This window comes from Triturus cristatus, chromosome 6 (genome assembly GCF_964204655.1).
Source record: "Triturus cristatus chromosome 6, aTriCri1.1, whole genome shotgun sequence".
NCBI classification, from domain to species: Eukaryota; Metazoa; Chordata; class Amphibia; order Caudata; family Salamandridae; genus Triturus; species Triturus cristatus.
In genome coordinates this window covers 432,780,772-432,804,850 of record NC_140589.1, presented here as the reverse complement: position 1 = coordinate 432,804,850, position 24,079 = coordinate 432,780,772, and the positions used below count along the sequence as shown (strand labels likewise).

Sequence of the window (24,079 nt, the reverse complement as noted above, 5' to 3'; positions counted from 1 at the left end):
AAACTCCAGACTATACAGAACACTGCAGCCAGACCCGTCCTCGGCATCCCTCGACACAAACATCTCCCAGCACCTGCACAACCTCCACTGACTCCCCGTTGGAAAAAGGTTAACCTTCAAGATACTCACCCACACCTACAAGTACCCCAACACCACCAGAACCCAATATCTGAACAACAATCTCCTCCCGCATACCCAAGAGGAACCTCTGATCCACCGACCTTGCCCTCGCCGAAACCCCTCGCATCCACAGAGCAAGAACGGGTGAAAGAACCTTCTCCTACATCGTGGCCAAGAATTGGAACGAGTTGCCCATCAGCATCAGGCACGCCCCCACCCTGCACATCTTCAGGCTCTTCGACTGACCAGAGCAGCTTCCCTTCCCCCCCCACCCCCCTAGTACCTGGAGACCCTCACGGGTGAGTAGTGCGCTCATAATCTCCCTGATTGATTTTGTGTGTATCAGGATAAGCTGAATACTGAAGCACCTAGTTTTTTGGGCAATCGTATTTTATATGATTCCACATCACTGGTAGAAAACTCGAGCAAACAAGCTGAATCCCAGTGTAATGGATCAGTTTTTTTTCTCCGAAGGTCAATAAAAGGAGCATCACTGAGATGGGAAAAACACATCTGCCAAGAGACCAGTACATGACATTTATCTAGGCCTAGCATTTTAACAAAAAAGTACATCTAATGTAGTTTTGCAGGTTGATAAAAGTCATAGTGCATTACTTAGGATGCTTCACGATAGGCACAGGGGGCTGTATACAAACATTTTTGAAGGTTGGTTTACTGTAGCTCCTCCAGAGGACTAATAATTTCTTATGGGCCAGAAAGCAGCCCATTTTTGAAGGTTGGTTTACTGTAGCTCCTCCAGAGGACTAATAATTTCTTATGGGCCAGAAAAGCAGCCCAGAATAGATGGGGAACAGCAACTTGTACCTCACGTTGACAGAAAAAAGGCTAGGATTACCACGCCTAAGGTGACACGGTCACTCATACCAGCTAAAAATTATGGCAACGTGGCATATAACGAAACCCGAAAAACAGTGGTGCTTCATAGTCCATAATATTGTAGGCACACCAATCTGAAAAGTATGATGGAGATGCAACAAAAACGCCATAGTTTGGGAATCTACTCTTCCTCCGTGACTAGGACGAAACTGAAGGTATGGGGTCGCCCGTCATGGAGAAGCACTGACCAACTTCCCATTCCAGCATGCCCCAAAAGTAAGACACCCAGATTTCACTCCAGCTTTGAAGGAGGACTCAGCTGTAGAATGGAAAAAGTTAGCAGAGATTCGGAGACATTTTAGATGACAAAGCAATCAAAACTGAGAAGTGAAAGAAGGAATTTCAACTTGGAGAGCCCAAACGGGTCAGATACTACAACATTAGGTATTGTTTTCTGCTAAATAGCATTTGCACCGCAGTCTCTAGAACACCTATGCTCTTTGGGAATTTGATCCTTACCAAGCGACGTGACAAAAGTTTTGAGACCAACTTTTATTGACTGCTATTGTAAAAGATTGCACATTTACATTTTTGTGCATTAACGTGCAGAACATCATTTTACACTCACATACACATGTATTCGCTGAAATAATACTGTTATTTTTAAAACTAATTTCCTATGATGTGTATTAGCGTTTTCATGTCCATTGTTAATTAGGTCTCAATGTGGGCCCAGCAGCCATCTTTTTTTTAAAAAAAGGATGTTAACTTTGTCTACCCCTCCTGCAAATCTCGCTGTTTATTATTTCTGCAGCACACAGACAAGTACAATCATGTCTGTTTATTTCCATAGTTATTGTTCATGCTGTTCTTGATTACACTTTTCCAGCCCAGTCACAAAACGGTTACTTAACTTCAAGGTCCTTCTGCTAGCTCACTTTACCATATTCATTCATAATAACTTGTTTTTGTTCATGTATCTAATTTGTTCCACCATCCCTGGATGGGATTAGCAGAGTGGGCAGAATCAATATTCATGCAGTGGGATATTGCTTAGGTGTTAAGGCAATATGATACTTAATGAGACTGTGTTCTGATTTGCTGAGAAGGTAACACATTTGATCATATCACAACAAGGCTGCAGTTTTGCACATTTCAGATACAAAAATGCATACACACTTGATATTTGGAAGTCAGCCATAGCTTTCCTGAATGCTACTAGAGATGCTGTCTATTTCTCTCTATTTTGCTGCTCACTTGGGACTTAAAAAATATTTTTGATTTTGCACTTCTCTGTAATGCTCTATTTGCTGAGAGCTTTCTTGGAAAGAATTCTGCATTGTAAACACAGGAAGATGGACGGAGCACTGAAAGTTTTCAGACACTCACACCCAGTCACAACTAGATCTGGGTCTAATCAATCATCGTTCTTTAGCTCAATGCATCACTCCAGTTCAGACCCAGCTATATGCAAATCAGTCTTGACCCTGTTCCTCATGGGAAAAGTTCAGCCTGAACTGCCAAGCCAGGTCTTCCCTGGACTGGAATAACTTTGCACCGCACTTTGAGTAAAAGGTCCCACTCAATAACTGAGCGCAAAAGTTTAAAGGATGTATTACAAAAATTCAATTGAATGTAATTTTGGAATTTTTGATATGCTGGGAGATGCCTTAGCTGAGGGACACATTGCCTCATGAAAATGAGGTTTAACACGGTCTGATTTACCAAACCTCAGGCGTTCAGCTGACAAATTTTGGGGTGTCAAAATTGTGGGGTCTGCCACACTTACACTATTGCATATGAAGCTGATCTAAAATTCCCTTCTGGTGATTCAATAACTCACAGATAAGGAGTGCTGAGACATTTTTCATGGATGACTTCAGTCAGCAGGCTTTATTATAACACTGAAGGCAAAGACTTAATGCTTTACTGGTGTCTTACACCCAAACTACATAAGAGGGATCTGGACACTCCAACACATACTGGAAAGATTGTGGCGGCAAAGGCACATTGCTATATATGTGTGCATGTTAAAGTCTCAGTCTATGAAAACATTTGAGTGTCACAGATAATGAAACTCGCAATACTGTACCTTGTTTGCCAGCGTCTCTGGCATAGCATTCGGTTTAGATGTAATTTTTTCTTCATTCATTTTATTTTTTGCTGTTAAAGTGCTAGGATGCTCATCAGTCTTTGCTCTTTTATTGTTTTCATTTACAGGGTTGTTTTTCTTTTTTCTCTTATTAGAGATCTGATCATAATTTAAGTAGGACTCGAAAGACATAGTTGGTGGTTCAAAGTCCTCCTCCACCATCTTTACATTGTTTTTTGGGCTATCATTTTGTTTTGTACTCTGTATAGGAATGTCACTTTTTTTCAGCTTCACGTCCTCTTTTGTGGATTGTTTCATTACAACCTTTTGGCTTGAAGAATCTTTCTTTGAAGTTGTGGAACCAGAAGACCGCTTTTCTGAACATGAGTTTTTTCCTTTACTGCTCTTTAAATCACTTCTTTTGTCCACAACAGGAGCAGTTTTTGGATGGTTTTTATTGAAACTGGAGTCTGATTTTTTGCCTTCAAGGGTCTTGCTGTAAGCAGTATCTTTCGTTGTCAGTTTGCATTCATCCTTAGTTGTAGACTTATGTCCCTTTACAGCGCTTTCGGAGGCTCTAGTCTTCCATTCATCCGGCTTATTTTCCTTTGCAATGGAGGATCTCAATTTTTCATTTCTATCAAAGGAGTGTTTTTGTTTTGGATCGCTAAAAAGAAAAGAAACATATGTGAGGAACAGTGTTTGCTTGTACAGCAATCAGTATTATCCCGTCCAATGAAGGTCTTGTTTTAGATTCCCTTGTTTTTTTGCCCTATTGGGAATCAAACTCCTGAAGCTCTGGGTTTCTAAATTCTCCCCAGCAAAATAATTGATTCTGCTCTATTCAAACTATACCCAACTCCTATGTGAAGGGTGCACCACCCTCCTCACCAGGCTAGGAGTGGCTGACAGTTGGGGACAGAGTATATTGCAATGGAACCAAAGCTTCTTACCCATAGTACTCAGAGAGGAGCATACCGGTGCTTTGGTATAAATTACTTCAGTCTCCTAGAACTGAGTTTCCTCATTTTCCCATGATTGTGTGGTGACACTATGCATGTTACAAATGTTCAGTGTGTGTTCTAATGCTTTTGCCAGGCAATGATGGGATAACCTCTCAGGGCTCAGTCTCTTTGACCTTGCGTTGCAGCTCCACCCGGACCCTCCCCATCCAACACGGTTATACTGTCACCTCCCCTCTTTTCAGAAACAGCCTTTGGCTGTTCCTGTATGAGAAAGTATAGTTTGCACATTTCTTTTAATTTGCTTTATTAAATTTAAAAAAGTTGTGAAAAAGATAAGGAGACATTTTCAGAAGTCAACAGTTATATGTGCAATGATTCATGTGCAATTTAAAGAAATTACACTTTTTAAATGTGCAAGCCACACTAGAAAGTCATAGTTAGTAGTATAGGCCTCAAGAAATGCTAAAATACAAATTTTCTTTTGACTAGAAGTTAACTCAATATTGCTGAAAAATGCATAATGCAATTTAGAAACTTGACCTTAATGTGACATGCCTAGAAATGTTAGTCATAACTGCAGACTATACCGGTCTAACAAAATGTATTATTTCATTAAGCAACATATTTTTAGTGACTACATTTCCTATTTTCTGACTACATAATTCTTCAAAAGAATATTAGACAGTTTAAAACAGTATTTCTCGTTCATGTTAATGAAATGTATTACTAAACAGTATTTTGCAAATGCAGGTTTCTCTTTAGCATAGTTCATTATGTAGGCAATGAAACATTGAAAATTAGAAAGTTAACTGTGTTCTATGCCTATGGGAACTGGGAATTATGAATAAAGAAGACTAAAATGTGAGATATCTATAGCAAACTTTGTGATAACACTTTGCAAGCTGCATGTTATTTCATGGTAAAGATAGAGATGAACCTGCTCTCAGACGAATGCCACCACTGGATTGGATACGAGGAAGAAGTCTGCTGCACAAATTGCAACATATTGTTTTGTCTTTTTTTACTAATGCGTGTTTCCAGTTAGTTTCTTCTCACTCTGAGCCCTGATCCTATAACGTCCCAGACCTGCTCATCCTTTGCCATACTTTATATTGACACTTGATTATTATAGATTGCTACTGCAACGGTTTGCTCGTATTGATGAGACCCGGCTGGGTTTCTTGACCTAGTCCTCATGGGAAATAGTGCTCCTTAGCTGGATTTTGAGCCTTATGCTCTCTCAGATCTCACGCTTTTCCTTTGAACTCAAACTCTTCATGAGTTCCACTAACTTTAAATTCTGATCCTTATCTTTAGAATAGGGAGTTCTGTCCTTTATGTAACGTGCTAAATACACCAGGTGATTATTTGTTTTAACCATTCTTTTTGATGAGATTTCTGTAAATATACTGGATTTATTGATTAATCTGAAGAGACTAAATAATTTTACTAATCTCTTTATGACAAATAAAGCTTTCTAACCTATTTCAGACTCATCGACTGAACTTAAAATAATTTGTGCGATTTGACTTGTCATGGCAAAATAGCTCTGGATTCAAAATACTGCGACAAAAATCCGTCACCTGAGGCGCTTTATCCAATAAAAGCCAGAGTGGGAACAGGGCTTGACCCTGTATGCAGTGGTGAGGTTAAAGGTTGAACCATATTTATTTTCAATTCACCCCCTAGTCACGCTGCCAGTTAGTAGTACCACAAAACCCGTTTCTCTGTAGAAAGGAAGAAAAACAATCAGTACGTCTATTACTTAATCTGGGTTGAGTGGGTAACTCTCTTTCAGAACCAATGCTCCTATTGTCTGCCCCTTCTTACATCTCTATATTCAGAAGAGGACAAGAAGCCTTTCTAACCTCTGTCCCTAATCTCAAGGAATTTGTGATGGGTCAATGTCCCATCTCTCAAACAAACTGTCTGATGAGTTTCACCACTTCAGTTTTGGTTAAAATTTCTACATTCCCGTTTGTTCCTCTTGCTACTTCTCTGTAACCCTGCACTCTGGAAAGCGTATTGGATTCCTACGATTGACCTACAGTTGCTTAGCTGTAAAATGTTAACGTGTGAACGAGTCTCAGGGTTAACATAATTCATCATTGACAATTAATATTCATTTAGCTCTGAGGTACATAGTATCACACTTACATGGTTAATTATGATAGCCACCTGGCAAAATGGTGGCTATGCAATTTCTGCAGCTATGCTCCCAAGTTGGTTTATATCATTTTGTAAACCTTCCCCGTATCCTGACTCGTTTGTTTTGAAAAGACTTGGATCAACTGATCACTGTCTTAATTTGGCTGGAAGGTGACATCAAGTGACTCTCTCAACGTTATCACTACCATGTAACGCGGGAGCCCTTGTTCTCTCAAACCTGGAAAAATACAACTTGGCAGCACAGTAACAATGGGTGAGTAGATGGCTTGCAGGAAATTTCCTGATTGAGACAGGTGTACGAGGGATGAATGAAACAGACAGTACTCTGCAAAGTCTATTACATCCTAGAAACTACCCACAGCCAATATGCCTGTTCTGCTGCATACTGCTCTGGCGTAACTGAAAAGCACTTTTGTACTTACCAAATATATCCTTCCCTATGTACCCATGACCATATTATTGGGACTCCCTACACAACGCTGACACTCCCCCAGCTTCGCACTTGGTTTGCCAATGGAATTCATACGGTTGGTGTGTTTTCAGGTGGGCTCTTACACTAGTTTGGGAGTACTCCAAAAAACAGGCACTCCCTTACATGTACGAATGCCTACACCTCCTACACATGAAATCCTTTAGACACTGCATACAATAGGCGATAGCAGACTCTTTATCAAATGGCTCCTCAAGTGATTTCATACATCTAGAGGTTTCATGCTGTAAACCCCTTACAAAATGGGAATCTGATTTGGCCAGAACTTTACATGACTCAGAATGAAGATCCTCACCTACCTGCATAAAATAGCACATGTGATTTCAACATATTCATTTTAATATATGAAACCGAGATCATTTTATGTCTAAAAGAATGAACAAAATGTATCCTGGGGCTCCCCATATTTACCCTCGATTTAAGTCAACAGACGCCAACATCCCTCACATGTATTTCTGTACCTCACTGCCATCATACTGGGGTTGGATTGTAGCTGCACTCCTTAAATGCCAGCCTAGCCCCTACCCCCATGGCTAGATAACATTCAATAGTTGTTGAACGTCTACATGCAAGATGTCAATTGCATAGGGAGGAACGTACTAGACTACGGAACATTTTTATTGCCCATAGCTGGGATACGAAGTTGAAAGCACTGAAATCTTATAGCAAAGATTATGAATGACCTCCGTATACTCCCCTGACAGACAATTCTTAAGAGAAATATGTTAATATATTCTAATGTGATGATTCATTGGTTGTATAGTCAATGTTCTGAATCATGGGCGAACCATGACATTATCTCTAATATTTCCACAAAACAATACAAAGAGGGCAATAATATCACTGTTCCTAAAAATTAGGACTACAATGGGTTGTGAGAAGAGCAGTGTTGCGTAATGTCGTGCATAAGGAGGGTTGGTGGGGACAAGTGTGTCAAAAGTTCTGTACATTACTAAAATACAAAAAGGCTTGCTAAGTACAATGTGATATATCATTAAAGAACATCTCATGCAACCTTATGAGTACTCATAATGAACTGTTAATAGTGCACATAAATATATATTTAAAAACAGGAAGGGGCAATTTACCCAGCTACCGACTGACTAGTACATAATCTCTACTATTTAGCCAGCAGCCAGCAAAATAGTACATAATATCTGCTTTTAGCCAGCTACAGGCTAGATAGTAGAGATGATGTACAATTTGACCAGTGAATGGATAAATAGTGTTAAGGTGGTCTTTATTTAGCCTGCCATGAAAAAAGGGGACAACAGGCAATGTGAGGGTGGTTGCCATATTGTAATGGGGATGCAACATGTGTGAGGCATTCGAAAATAAGTGCATATACAAATGTACAATAGTTTGAACAAAGGTAAATGCATGAATTAAGCTGTTTACAGGTAAAAAAAAACTAAAATCAATTTTGAATAAAAAACATTTATGTCATTTTAATATTCAAATAAAACATGTAGGAATCCGAACATCTATTTCAGGAGCTTCAGGATTTGGCACACATTTTATGCTGCAGGCTAGGAGTATTTTTCTGTCTGCAAAGAATAACGAGTATGGTTTTAAAGCATGCTACATAAATGTTTTATTCAATCATGACAATATATTGTTTCTTCATGTTAATAATCCTCCTTTTGATGTTGTGAGGGCTGGACTCTTTTTGGGCTTCTTAATTAAGGCTTTGTGCTAGCTTTAGGTTTCTTTTTAAGGGGGTTGTGCTTGCTTAGTATTTCAAACCTAGCAGCACAACAGCAATTGACAAGAAGCATCAAACAGGGAATGCAGACAGATGGGTGGTATCTGAGCCCCAACGGGAGGGTGACGTACAATAAACAATTGGTGCTTGGGAGCACAGTGCTTTGGTACACTTGTTAGAGAGAAATTTCCAGGAATAGAGCTTGTGTGGAATAGGGAAGTAAAAGCACAAGACAGGTAAGTAATGCATCTGTGAAATTCACAGGAGGAGTTCACATTGCTACCTGAGAATAAGCACACTTTCATGCTATTCACCCAGCAGAGGGGCTTTCACAGAAAGATGCTTATTGGTCCAATGTCATTAGTGGCCCCCTCAACTATAAAGACATTTTAGTCACCTACACAATGTATCTTGGGAATGGTAATTTCGATTGTTAACATGCTAATTAGGATTTTTATTGGGCAAGCTCCTATCTACACAGACCCTCATTTCTGTCCTTGACAGTGCTGTCATTCGGTGACATGTTGGAGGCTGTACCCGACTAAAGTTATGTGGAGGAGGGCTGGGAAAGGATGGAGTAAGACCAGTTGTAAAAGGAAGATGTGTAGGAGACTAAGGGCCAGGATGTGGTCCACCAGGAAAAGAAGAACCAGACCCAGGGAGACCCAATCTACCAGGACCCGGGTTACTAATTGCAGAGGGTACCAAGATCAAAGACGATGAGGTAACCGACAAGGAGAAACAGGATTAGGGCTAGAGGGATAAGGAGGGCCAGAAAGAGGTGGGACAGGGGGATCTGGAACCAATGAACAAGGCCCGAAGGAACAGCAGGACTAGGGATAGAACAAACACAAGTCCCTGGACCACAACAATGTAGAGGGCCAGGAGGACCTGAGTGCACCAACCAGGGCTAGAGGGAAAAGGATCACCCTGGCCAAGAGTAGTAGACCCAGGTAAATAGACCAAAGAGACCCAGTACCAGGATGCCAATAGAAAGACTCACCAGAGACAAGAGGCAAATACAAAAGAGAAGATCAAGGAGGACCAATGGGCCGGAATAGAACGGACCAGGGCCAGGAAGACCACGACCAGAAAAGAGCAAGGCTAGCAGGACCTAGAGACCCCAGATTAAAATGACCAGGGGGATATGAAGGCCCAGGAAGCCTAGGCCCAGTGGGACCAGGATCAGAAGATCTACAAGGGTCAGACTCAGGAGGATCCTAAAAGGGGGTTGACAAGAACTAGATGAACCGGGGTGACACACAACATGGGAATTAGGAGGACCAGTGCCAGAGGGATGAGGAAGACATGACCCAGGAGGCCAGTACTAGGAAGACTAGGATAGAGAGGGCCAGGACCAGATGGACAAGAACAAGGTGGAACAGGAAACCCAGGAGGACTAGGATGGAGCAGGAGGACCGAGGTACTAGGAGGTCTAGGGAAACCAAAGTGAATGGAACCTGCACCAGAAGATCCGATACATGAGGATCAGATAAAGTAGTACCAGAACTAAGACCAGGACTACACTGACCAGGAGAACTAGAAGCAAAAGAATTAATAACATGCAAACCAGGATAATACCAGTGAAGGACTGTTGGACGAGAATTGGAGTGAAAGGGATGAAAAAGTCCAGGAGCAAGTGAAACAGGAGACAGGATACAAAGGACTAAATGCAAAAGTACATGGAAAGGATGGCCAGATAGACTAGGAAGTACACAGCTGGAAGTTCTATGGCTAACACACACTGGATGTCAAGAAACATCAGAACTAGGAAAGGCTAGGATGATCTGTAGTGGGCCAGGGCAAGTTATTGCAGAACCATGAGGACAAGGAGAAGGAGGACTAGGACCAGGGGGATAGGGACAGGATTGAAGAGGATGATTAAGACCAGATCCTGGAGGGCAATAGCCAGTATTACCAAGAAACCTTGATAAGCAGGGCAGGCAGGGACTAGAAAGACCAAGGGGACAGTACATGGGCACCAAGAAGATTAGAACAAGGAGGACTGGGTGAACCAAAAGGATCAGGACCAGGAGAAAAGAAACAGGGCCAAGAAGATAAAGACCTAGGGTACCAGTACTCAGATTACCGATTGGGGCGGAGCAAGGTGATTGGACTTTCGTGGCCAGGAGGACCAGAAACAAAATGACCAGGGTCAGGAGCACCCAAGCAAGGAGAAACTAGATCAACAGGGCCATGATAAATTGCTGCAGTACCAGAAGGACTAAGAGGAGAGCAAGCAACCCAGAGCACCAAAACACAAGCCAGAAGGATAAAGACTAAGAGGGCTAGGGCACGAGAGGTCAGATGGACCAGGACCTGCAGTACCAGGGCTACCAGGTTTAGGGTGAGAAGAACCAGAACAAGGTGACCAGGGCCAAGAGGACCAGAAAGGCCAAGAGCTATGGGCTAAGGCTGACGGGACCAAGAAGGGTCAGAATTGCTATAATGCAAAGTTTCTGATAAGAAGTACAATAAGACAAGAAAGACCAGAATGACCAAGGAGACAAAGGCTAGGATGGTTGGTAAATCAGGTCCATGAGAAATAAGCCCATGAGAAATCAAATTATAAAGGAACAGTGACGTCAAGCCTATAAAGTTCGCCGCAATTTGAGTAGGCCCAGACACCATCTTGGGTAATGGAGTCGCCATATTCTCACTTGTTTGCAGAATCAAGGCCATGTCTGCCACTGTCCTAGATGATGTCTGACCATCTTTCTAAGAACCGAGAAAGTGTAAAGTCATTTGCCTAATGACATAGATAAAACACCTGATGCAACATCAGTCTGGGAAAACTGTCAACTTATCATGTCAAGAACATATACAGACATTTAGCCAAAAGCGTAGTCTGAATTGGCGTACATTCACCTTATATGTTCATACGGAAACATCTGGGTTGTGCACCTTAATGCACACAATCTATGTCAGACATTCCTAAACCTATGTCAGAAATTCCAATCTCTGAAAAAAACTTAGCATATAAGGGCTGCCACTTGACAACTTGTCAGGAGAGGTCCTTCGCCCAGATTATCTCTTGAGCCTGAGACTGCCTCACCTACTGCGCTGGCACTTCAAAGATGCCACATCTCACCTGAGCTGATAAAGCAGAGTCCTGGAGTAAGGTTCCTACCGCAGTGCATTTGACCTTCGCAGGTAACACTGCCTTCACGCCTCCACTGGTAACGACAGTTCTTACTGTCAACAAGGTGTGCTGTGCGTCACTTCTCCCTTAGAAACTCTAGAATGCAAGTTTCTCTACTATCCATGCTCTCCTAGTGTAGGTCATAGAAGTAGATTTAGGGTGCTAGGTTTTAGATGACATTTTAACTGTTAGAAATGTTAATTTTATTTTCATTATTTACAATGTGCCGTCTTTGTCTTTTTAGGAGATCCTATGCAGGTTCTTTTGATGTACTGAGAAACACGACCATCCTGGTGTACTAAATGCTTTTAGTTAAAAAAAAATTAGTACAATGTGTATATGATATTGTGAATAACAAAATAGGTTTGTTTCTGTTACCACGGTGCCCCTGATTCTGTTACAGGGATTGTTAGTAACCCAAAAGCAATAACTACTCCAACAATGTATTAGGTGAGATTCTTCTGGGCTACAATAACCTGTATTTCACAATGAGTGGGTGGGACAGCAAACTTTGTAAAACTACATCAGAGTCATAGTTTGTGCAACAGTTGGTGCCCATCATGGGCACCATATCTTACTGTTATGCCTTGAGGAAACCCCTATTTCCGTAGGATTGTAAAGATTGACTTTTAAAAGGCTGTTCCCAATTCTCTGGGTTTTCTAATTCTTTGATTCCAATATCAATTTAATCCATTCATCATGGTGGTTTCTATTGTGAAAGGGGACAATTACGGGGAAGCAGTCACTCAGCATCTCAAATTTAGAGGTATCCCTAATGAAGGGGGGCAGCTTCTTTTGTAATGGCTGCAAACGCAGCATATGCCTTTGAGACATTTTACAAATGAGTGGAGTTCAAGCCTATTGATGCTGCCTCAGGGCATTTTCATGCCCACATAGCAGAAGATCCGCTGGCATATTATAGGGCTTACTAAGATTTGGAAATCCCTTTGACTTACCAGGAACACTAGAACTAGTTTGCTGATCTATTGCAACGTATGCACAGAAATGTTAGTTTGGGTCCTTTCAGCAATGAAGGGGCTACGTGGTCAGTCTTTTCTTGCTACATGCCCATTCCTCGCCAAACTAGCAACCGGTGAGGTGATGGAGGTTTTAAACCAGTTCATACAACGTACTTTGAGCTCCAGACCTGATCTGGCACCGGGACCAGCTGTTTGCACACAAGTACAAATCATCAGTACACAGGCTATTAACACTTTCATGGGAAAATTGCCCTGGACGTGTGACCAAATGGCTTTCTGGGTTGCTCATGAGACCAACCAGTTAGAAGCAGTGTATCCATACACTCCACCCCAAAACAAAAACAGAATACTGACTTTGTCTCATCTTCTTGGGATGGTGTCATCTGTGGAGGAGTGCAACACCTGGGAAAGCATAGTTGCATGTATTTACACTAGAAGCATGGCACACCTTCATTGGCAGTTCCCCCTGAGTTACTTAAGCAGGTACAGAATAAGCACAGAGCTGCACCAGCTCTAGACTTCGGAATGAAGGTAATGGGGAACTTTTCCACAGTTTCCTTATCATCCTCAGTAACATTAATTGACAAGGCTATATGTCCGATTGGCAGAGGTTCAAATTCAAGATCATGAACTACAAAAAATAATCACGTAATACTATACCTCTGTGTGTCGTGATACCTTGGGTTCATGAATAATTAAGTCACAACTGAAACCTAAAAATGATATGGAGGATTCCATTAAAGAGAAATCTGCAACAGAAGTGAAGAAAAAACAGAAAGCTAAAGAGAAAAGACTCACCTGTAACCAAGGAATCTAGTTGTGGTGGTTACAATTTAAGGGACAGCAAAAACCTTTAAAAACTTGAATGGCATCACTATTCTGATAGTGTCCTGAAAAGAACATGAAGAAGGGCTAACAGTAAATCAACGGAGAGGGGGAGTCAGAGTACCGGAGAAAGGAGAAGTACAGTGGATAAAGTGAAGCAGGACACACAACTGACTTCCACATTATGAGGGAGGAGAAAGGGTTGTATTCTTAAACTACATTATGGAAGAAGAAAGTAGGAAGTCTTTGTAAGAAACATGCATTTACAGCTATGAGACCCTCCTGCGCAATAGTGCATCAGGCGCTTCAAAGGTTTCTGGCTACAAACCCAAATGATGACTTTATATAAATTGAGACTCCAGATAAACATTTAAATACTCCTGATAGGGTTTATAGTTTAAGTATACAAATGAAAGGAGATATTCCATGTACCAATAAAACAGTCCTCTGGTCCCAATTGTCCTCTTATGACGACATCATCCTAGCTCAGTTTCTGAAAATAAGTTCTGAAATTACACAGATTTTGATCTTTAATATATGCTTTTCAGTTTTGGTATACTATTAATTAAACCAAGCAAAAGCCTCCAATTATATAAGGATGGGTCGCACATAGGAGAGATACTCACAGGTAGCTGGAGAGCTACCAGTAGCTCATGAACTACTTGTTGGAGAACCCTGCCCTAGACAGTGGAAGTGTATGGACTGTAACCTTGTGGCTGGATGGTGGCGACCCAGACACGAAAGTGAAGGAGGACGGATAAAATGCTACCCAGAGAAATTCTGTGTGGTCCTGGTTAGCAGAGGGATGCTGATTACGTCCTCCAGACTGGTGACATAGGGTAGAGGTAGGAGTGAGTGGTAGGTCAGAGGTTTCTTTAATTAAATGTGACAAATTGTTTTAAGCAAGGCTGCCCTATTGTCTGTGTCTGATGAAAGCTCTGGAAGGCTAAAGACAGCCAGGTGCTGAGATCTTACATATCATTGTATTCTTGTTTTGAATACTCCTACTTGGAACCAGCACTATTGTTACTTGCGTGAGAGCAATCACCTAGCGCAAAGGCTGTGCCTGAGCTACAGCCTGACAATGACATTTAAAAGATTATCACCCCAAATCAGCTCTGAAATCTCAGCAGTGGTTCCACATCTCCTGTCTGGAGAATCAGTAGAATTGTGAAATTATTGATCCATAGATCCCAAGAATGGAGATAAATGTCACTGTTTAATCAGGGTCTTGTTTCTTACAATATTTGTTAAAAAGTTAATAAATAAAATATCTTTATGATTTTCATCTTCTCTATTTGATGCCTATGTGTATTTCCCCGATTTAATACAAATATTCATTTATATTCCAATTACATTCAGTACAATTAATTATAGTCCCGTTGCTCTGCTCATGGCTCTTCTATGCAATACCTCTTCTCAAAGCCTGGCAGAGTAGGGGGTCATTAAACTGTCCACCCAATTTAGGGTTAAACCCGGCTGCAAGGAACAGGGAAAAAAAAATCATGACCCAACACTCGGTGGGGAAAAAACTTCCAATATGCATGAAGGGTCATTAGTTTTTTGCTTTGCAAAAAGAAAAACTCCCACTTTGGGAGTTTGTATTGGAAAAACAAACACGTTCAGAAGGTTCACTCGTCATCATGTCTGATGATTTTGTATGTCAAACCTTTCTTGCATAGACAGGAACATACAAGTTCCTGTCAATGTAGAGATTTGTCCACAGGGCAGGCAGAAAAATCCAATTTTGGTGGGCAAAGGTCCCCCTCGGATGGCAGAGGTATTGTCATTTGCCATACTGATGGAGTTAACGCTGCCCCCAAACTCTAAATCAGGCAGTTCATTTTACTTCCTTCAGTCATAAATTGTGTTGCAGGGATTCTGCTGGGAAGCAGAACTGTGCCTTGAGAAAACAGGATATCCGAACGTAGGGACTGAGCTTCTCTACAATGTCAGTACCTGTAGTTCCAAATCCAACTAGCTCACAGTGCCTCACTTGAACTCCTATCCTTTCCTTTCCATAGTAACAGGTGATTTCAGCAAACCTTGAACATGAAGCTTTAATACCCAAGGGAACCGCAGAAACAGATCACCTTGAAAAATGCAACATGAAAAATGCAGGTCACTGTTAGAAGTGGGGGTCTCTAGTTGGCAATGATTCGCACCTTTGTCTAAGTAGGGACCCTTCTTCCTAGTCAGGATAAGGGGGATACACTACTGAATTAACCTCTGCTCACCCCATTGGTAGCGTGGCACAAACAGTCAGGCTTACGTCAGAGGCAGTGTGTAAAGCATTTGCACATAACCATCAGTAACATTTAAAACACTGCTTAAAAAAAAAAAAAAATCAAATCCTTTATATATTGAAAACAAGACCAAAACGATCAAAATCCACCATCAAGTACTTACAAAAACATGCATTTTGCAAGAATAACCTTACAAATGCAGCTCCTTGAAGTCGGTAGCTCCATCCGGTGTTACTGCAGTGCTGAGAACAGAATCCAACATTTCCTTACAACCACGCCAGTTGTGTTGTTGGCATATACTCGTAAACAGTACCTTTTTGTTGTGGCCGGTCACGCTGCTGTGTGCCAGTCATGGTAACTGTCGCAGTAGCGGTGTAAAGCAGAGCGGTGCGGTGTACGGTGCCCTTAAGTCATGGTGCAGGCAGCGGCTCGGTGACAGTCGTCCAGAGGTGTCGGTGAGGCCAGGCTAGAGGCGTGGTGAAGGCAGTGCTGACAGATAACGGTGCAGGCGACAGTGCAGGGAGCTGGCATTGGCCTGTCTGGACTGCGGTGTGGAACAGTCGGTGCATTGAGAGACTTAAGAGCGGTGCCCCCAAGCCACGGTGTGGTCATGGGTCAGTGGACAGCAACAGCGTCGATGACACCAGGGCGGCGAAGTGAAGTGAGGTGGTGGGGGGTTCGGTGCCCACAGGTCACAGTGCAAGCAGCGGCTCGTTGGCATCAGTCGTCATCTGCGAGACCGGGGTTGAGGTGCGAGATGCAGTGGTGCCCTCTGCAATGCCTTCAGGACATGGAGCCAGCGATTGAGTTGGTTGCTTTCACCCCTCTGTGGTAAATGAAACCACAGTTCCAGAGGCGGTATCCAGAGACCGAGGACGTCTTTGCGGTCCCAGAGACTTCAGAACAGGAGGCAAGCTCTACTTCAAGCCCTTGGAGAAAACTAACAGCAGTGTGATGAAAGTACAATCCAGCCCTTTCCCTGCCCAAGACAGAAGCAGCAGGCCAACAAAGAAGAGCAAGCAACAAAGTGGCAGTTCCTCCTGACAGATTGTCCAGCTTTCTTCCTAGCAGCTTTCTTAGTTCAGCAGTAATCTAAAGCACTGGGGTATGGGCCCCAACATTTATACTCCCTTTCTCTTTGTTCTTTTGGGCAGTGTGTCAGTACTCAGCCTAAATCATTTCTGTCCTCTCTGGTCCAGCTTCCCGGCAGGAGGTGGAGACAGCATTGTCCAAGGCAGACCAGGCCCATTCAGGTGCAAGGGAAATCTCCTCCTACTACTTTGAATGCAGCCCAGTCCAGACTCCTCCAGGAAAGGCAGAACACACCTCCCCTTCTCCCCCCCCCCCCCAGTGGCTGTCTACAGTGAATACGCATCCCCAGCCCCTGTCACTCCAAAGCAAGACACTCAATTCACAACCCAGCAGAGTCACACAGGATGGCTAAGCAAGAAAGTATCTACTTTCTGAAAGTGGTATTTTCAAACACACAACATTAAAATCATCTTCTCTAAAAGATGCATTTTTACATTCGGAGTTCAGGCATGCTAAGCTCCATTTCTCTATCTCGTCCCAATGGGAAGTTATACTTGTAAGATGTTACAAAGTACTTTCCATTCTATCCTGTGGCACAAATAGCATTTCAATATTGAAAACTGAAATACACTGTATTTCACTATCAGGACATGTCACACACACCAGTACATGTCCTACCTTTCACATACACCGTACCCTGCCCACAGGGGTACCTTGGGCCTGCCATAGGGGTGTTTTACATTTAAGAAAAGACAAGGTTAGGGCCTGGCAAGTGGCTGAACTACCAAAGTCGAAATAGCAGTCGCAACTGTGCACAGATAACGCAGTGGCAGGTCTGAGAAGCCTTTGAAGGACTGCTTGTGTGGGTGGCACAATCAGTGCTGCAGGCCCACTAGCAGAATTTGATTTACAGGCCCTGGGCACACACAGTGCACTATACTAGGGACTTGGTAGTAAAACAAATAAGCCATACATGGAAACACTAATCCATAAATAACAATTTACACTTTAGTACTGAATTGCAGTGGTAACGTGCCCAAAGTCCTAAAACCAACAAAAACAGGGTCAAAAACAGGAGGCCAAAAAGTCTGGGGGTAAACCCATTGAAAAAGCCAAGTCTAAGTCACTTAACTAGGTGGACAAATGAATACAGGACAATTAAATCTATATTACTGTCTCAGAGGGAGACCCAATGAAAATTACATCAACAGCCAAAATAACATTGCATTTAAATATGGGTTAGGCAGGAATAAATCACCTCTAATCTTTTTGGTATCAAGAGGGGGATTTAACTCAAATCTGAGATTAGTTAGTTAAAATAAAAGCTATTGTTTCCCTCAACAACAAAAAAAGCAATATTTATATTGTGTATTAGTATCACATACTGTTACAACCCTATTGTGATGCCCGCAGGGATTACCGGACCCAATGTGGTGGCTAAGGCCTTTAACCCTGATATTCCAAGGCTCGGCCTACTATGGGCTGTAAGAAACTGGACCAACCTCCCCATTCAGCACATGACTCGGGAAGCGCTGGTCAAGCAGTCCAAGGCTTCTTGAGGAGGAGGTACAAGAATGGGAGCACAGACTCAACTCAAAATATATCCAGCAACCTCAAAAAATGATTGTCCAGTCAAATACTTACTTTTATGTGAAAAGGAGTATTTATCTACTAACAAAGTACAATACAACACACTGAAGACAATCTACACAGCAATATGGAGGCAATCATATTAGCATTACCTCAGTCAGCTTCCAGTCCCACTTCCCCATTTATGGCTGAAGATTATTCCCCATTCACATATGGTGACATCCAAAGCTAAGGAATGCAAATGTTTCAAGTGTCAAAAGTTCCATGGGGGCTCTGTGGCAAGATCCCAGAGTCCCTGCACTGGAGCGTGCTAATTCAGAGTTTCCCAGGGACCGGCGGCCCATTTGTCAGTCTTACCTACTCTTGCAGACTGGCAGTGCAGTGTGCCTGGGTTCCTCTAGGTAGCCTGGTTGTGTCCAGAAGGAAGGAGGCTGCAGTTAGGGCAGCTACTCTCCCAGGTATCCCTCTAGTGCTTTACGTCTCTCCGAAGATCCAAGGGCAGGAGTCCAATGCTCCTGCATAGGGGAGTTGAAATCGTTCCTCTGCTCTCACTCTCCAAATTTCACGGCCCGCGATGTCTTCTCAGGTGACTGTAGTGTCAGGGTGATGGCCCTCTTTTCCTCCTTCATTGCTCCTTTATCCTGACATGCAGGTAGGGTCATAGCAGCACACAAAGGGCGAGTGCCCTCTCCACCGTAGCCCCTTTCTGCCATACATGGGTAACGCAGCACAAACAAGGTGAAGGCCCTCTTTGGGAAATTGTGCTGTATTGGGCAATGGCCTTCCGTGTCTCACAGGGCAGTGCCAAGGACAGTAACCCTTATTCACAGCCCCCACCTGGCAAAGGGGGGGGTGTGGGCTTCATCACATGTGCTGGCAACCTGACTTGGTACGGTTGCCCAGATGCACCAGAATCTCACACTATGCTTCCAGGATCTCTACTAGATCTCGCTCCCTCCAAGCGATCTTCACCTCATAGGGCCCACTGGTCTCAAGTCAGTAAGAAGGAGTTAAAGGAGAGTGCCCTTGACCCTCCTAGGTGAAGCACCCTCACCCAGCATGGAAGGCTGGCAGATCCTTAATCCCCAGTCCTGGTCTTCACAGGCAGAACTCATGCTGACCTTCTACATGCTGATGAACAGCTTCTGTTTGACAATTTGGAAGACCTGGTTCCCCTTTTTATAATCAATTTCCAGACACACTTGTAATTTATTCTTCTCTGTCTTTAAAGTTTGTGTTCTGGGTGTTGCTCGCTTTGAAGTGCCCTCTGCTTTGTTGTGCGTTTCCTCCAGAAAGCAGTCTATCACAAAAGTCTCCAGCTCCAGGCACAGGTCAAGGGACTGACTAGAGGTTCACACCTAGGTACTAACCTCAGGGATGTGCTTCAAAAGGTTACCAAAGGGCCCCAGACCAAGTTTTTATGATTCTCTTATTAGCCCAATGTCCTTCCTCAAATTTGCCAAGGCCCCTTTGACCAGTGACCCTCTTTCAGAATCCAAAAGCTCTTATTAAAGTGCACAGAATAGCCTGGTTCTTTCTTCCTTCAAGGAGTGTTACACCATGCTCTTAGGAATGCAGCATTTCACAGATCTGTATGGGGGAAACCTCTACCTCTCCAGGCTCATTCAGCAACCCCTGGGTCTTCCACAATGGAACCCAGCGACTTTCATGTATTGTGCTCTTCACACGCACACATACCCCTCCGCACACACACATTCACACTTGCACTATCTCCAATGTACTGTACCACCACCTGGGCAAAATACACCCCAACATGCTAATGCCACCTCACGCTCTGTCTCATATGTACATTTGTGCAGGCACACACATTCAAGTGTGCTCACACAGCTGCTCGCACTATTCTTCCCATACTGTACCATCTCTCAGGAACATATACTTCCTCACACATACAGGGAAATGCTCAAGCTATTTGTCCTGCACCACAACATCCCTCGGGCACCTTTACATTCTCGCACTGCCCACAACCACACGCAGGCCAATTTATTTTATTTATATTTATTTTGTCAATTTATAGGGCGCAACAGCTACCCAAGAAGGGTTTCCCGGCGCCTAGACACAGCTAGAACAAGAGACAGAAACGGAGGGAGAATTTAAGGTGTTTATTGTTCGTACAGCCAGGTCTTTACAAGCTTTCTAAAGCTATAATAGTTATCTTCCTTCCGAATGCCTAGTGGAAGCGTGTTCCACAAGGAGGGTCCAAGGTAGGCAAAAGATCTGCCCCCTGATCTTGCGCGTTTAAACCTTGGTATACAGAAGCATGCTGCTGTCTGGGACCGGAGGTTTCTCTTTGGCGTGTAAAGGCAAGCAAGGGATTGGAGGTATTTTGGGGCTCCTCCTGTTTTAATTTTGAACATGTAGTTCAAGGCCTTGAAACGAACTCTGTTCTCTATCCTGAGCCAATGAAGGTCCCGGCGATGGTTCGAGACTCCAGCGTTCCTAGGAATCTTACACAGGAGTCTGACCGCAGCGTTTTGCGCTACTTGTAGTCGTCCAATGACAGATTTATTAGCGCCTAAATATAGGATGTTGCCGTAGTCAAGCCTTGATGTAATAAGGGCATTGACTACGGTCTTCTGTGTTGACATAGGCAGCATCCACAGGATTTTCCTCAACCATCTAGCTATGGTGAGACACAAACCAGTAACTTTACTGGCCTGTTTGTCCATGGATAAGGCGTTGTCTAATACAAAGCCCAGATTTCGAGCATGGGACACCGGGGTAGGAAGGATGCCCATCTGTTCTGGCCAATGCGCGGGATTCCAGAGATCTTTGTCTTTTCCCAAAATCAGAATTTCCGTCTTGTCGCCGTTCAGTTTTAACTGGTTTGCTGTCATCCAGTTCAATATTTTTAGTAATCCTTCCTTGAGTAACGACGGGGAGTGGGGACAAGAATTCGACAAGGAAAAAATGATTTGGGTGTCATCGGCGTAGTTCATAAGCGTTAGCCCTAGCTTTTCAACAAGTTCTACCAGAGGTTTGAGATAGATGTTAAAAAACAGAGGGCTCAAGATGGACCCCTGCGGCACTCCATGATCTGCAGGTAAGGTGTCTGACTCGGCCTGTGCTGATGCGATCTGAAAGGTTCTGTTTGCCAGGAAGGATTTAATCCACTCCAGAGCCTTTCCTCTTATACCGTTTGTGTGCAGTTCTCTAATAAGCGTTTCGTGGGAGATGGTATCGAACGCCGCACTTAGATCCAATAGCACAAGTGCTACCGTCTGGCCTTGGTCAAGAAGTTTTCTGATATTTTCAGTGACACCTAACAGGGCGGTCTCCGTCGAGAAACCAGCCCTGAAACCAGATTGCGAGGGATGGAGTAGGGAGTTTTCCTCTGCAAAAATGGCTAACGTGGAGTGCACGTGTCTCTCGAGGCACTTTGAAAAAGCAGGAAGCAGAGATATAGGCCTATAATTGGCCAGTATTTCTGGGTTAGCATTTGGTTTTTTCAAGAGGGGTGTCACCATAGCGTGCTTCCATAAGGCCGGGACAGTGGCAAGGTCGAGGGACAAGTTAAGGAGGTTGGCTATGATATTCAAGGACTGGTCATCCAGTTTTTTTATAATATTAATAGGGATGGGGTCCCTAGGAGAGCCAGATTTAACTGATTTGAGGATTCCTTTGAGATTCTCTAATGAGAGACTCGGCCAGGATTCCAACACGTTTCCGCCTAAAGCAGTGGATTGAGGCAGGATAGAGTTAGATGAAGGGGGTGGATCAACGTCAGATATTTTAGTATTGATATCTGAGATGATTTTGTCAATTTTCTCTGTAAAGAAGCAAGCTAACGCCTGACAATGTTGAGCGCTTAGGGGGGGAGCGGCGGCTGTGGTATATGCGCCCGCCAATTCCTTGACTTTAGAGAAAAGAGTTTTGGGCATGTTAGTTGCTTCGGTAATTGTTTTTAGGACGAAGGCAGCTCTTGCCTTTATACACGCCGCATGATAGTGGTTTCTGGCATCATGATAGCATTTTTTGGCATTAGGGTCGTACTTTTTACGCCATTGACGTTCTAATGCTTTGCATTTTGATTTTTCGGATTTAAGGCTGTCGTTAAACCATGGGGCCGGGGGACGATGCCTACTCCCTTTGGTGTGAATAGAAGGCAGGCAGCTATTTGCTGCATTTGTTAGCCAATGTGGGGTCTCCATTGCTACGTGGTCGATGTTGGAGTTAGGGCTAGGAGGGTTTTGTTTGAGTACCGCATTTAAAGCATCGATGTCGACTGACTTCCAGTTCCTTCTATTAGTGACAATACTATTTTGTTTCACACTAGGGGAGGGTGGAGAAGAAATGCTAAAGCTGATAAGATGATGGTCGGACCAGCCAGAAGGTACGGTGGCGATGTGCGTGAGTTCACTGACATTAGATATTATGGGGTCCAACAGATGGCCAGCTATATGAGTAGGGCTGGAGTTGATAATAGATAAGTTCAGTGCAGCTAGATCTTCCAGAAAATTGCAGCATGAGGGGATGGTGGGATCTTCCAGGTGTAAATTAAAATCACCCAGCAGAGAGAAATTGCTAGATGACATATAGTAGGGAGTACTAAGATTTGCAAAGTTAGATACCCATTGAGAGGGGTTTCCTGGTGGACGATAGATCAGAAGGCCTGACATTGTGAAATTGGGGTTTAAGGTAATTTTAAAAAGACCCGCTTCACAGTCTGGAATTTGTACAGATTCCAAAGTACATTTGAAATCCCTGTTAAAAATGATGGCTATCCCGCCCCCTACCTGTTTTTCCCTGTCAAGTCTGACAATGGCATAGTTGTCAGGGAGGGCAATGGCAATATCTGGGCCGGCGCTGTCATGTAGCCATGTCTCGGTTAGGAAGACGGCGCTAGGACATTCTTCAGTAAGGAGATTAAAGATTTCATGTTTATGCTTGGGCAGTGATCTACAGTTTGTGCTGTACAATACGTATGTTGGCTGTACATTTTTACGTAAAATTTTACATTTCCTGTGTCTCCTAGGTGGGTCGGAGTAGGGTTGAAGAACGTCAATGGATAGTTTACACTCGGAGCAAACATGGGTTCCGACTTTGTGAAGGTTGGATAAAGAGCAGTTCGGCTTATGGGTAGGGCGCAGCGCTCTCAAAGCGGAGGAGGTTCTTACCAATCTGGGAGGTGCTGTGGGAAAGTGTGCCTCGGCCTCGTGCCCCATCCTGACACGGACGGGCACAGACGGGCTAGTCTTTGGCGTGTCTTCGGCGTGCTGATGGTGTGCCCGCTGCGCTCGACCGCTGCGCTGTCGAGTAGTGAGCATGATAAGAGGGGATAGAGGAGTGGGCGTGGCTACGTGGGTGGGCGTGGCCCCGAGTCACGTGGGTGCAGTGACGCTGACAAGGGATTTAGGACTTCCCCCTCGGCGCAATTACTGCAAAACGAGCCAAGCCGCTGACTCAAAGTAAGTGTTTAGGTCTTTAAAACACACGAACACAGTGTAATTTAAAAAGATATACAAAACACACAAGTCTAGCAGCACTAGCAACACCCCGGCTTCCGCCTCAGGGTACTACGCTGGTCAACACCGGCTAAGGGCGGGCACGGCGCTTATCTGCTTCCTGGGGTGGGCGTGGCTACGTGGGTGGGCGTGGCCCCGAGTCACGTGGGTGCAGTGACGCTGACAAGGGATTTAGGACTTCCCCCCTCGGCGCAATTACTGCAAAACGAGCCAAGCCGCTGACTCAAAGTAAGTGTTTAGGTCTTTAAAACACACGAACACAGTGTAATTTAAAAAGATATACAAAACACACAAGTCTACCAGCACTAGCAACACCCCGGCTTCCGCCTCAGGGTACTACGCTGGTCAACACCGGCTAAGGGCGGGCACGGCGCTTATCTGCTTCCTGGGGTGGGCGTGGCTA

At 43.7% G+C, this 24,079-nt stretch overlaps 1 protein-coding gene across 1 annotated transcript in view; it reads right to left on the bottom strand.

Moving 5' to 3' along the window:
- Window positions 1-24,079, bottom strand: part of LOC146817266 (elongin-A-like) — a 522,392-nt gene that overhangs the window by 217,091 nt on the left and 281,222 nt on the right. Inside the window, exon 4 of the mRNA XM_085610852.1 lies at window positions 3,050-3,716. Within this exon, the coding sequence (XP_085466978.1) occupies window positions 3,050-3,716 (667 nt within the window). The remainder of the gene's footprint in view (window positions 1-3,049; window positions 3,717-24,079) is intronic.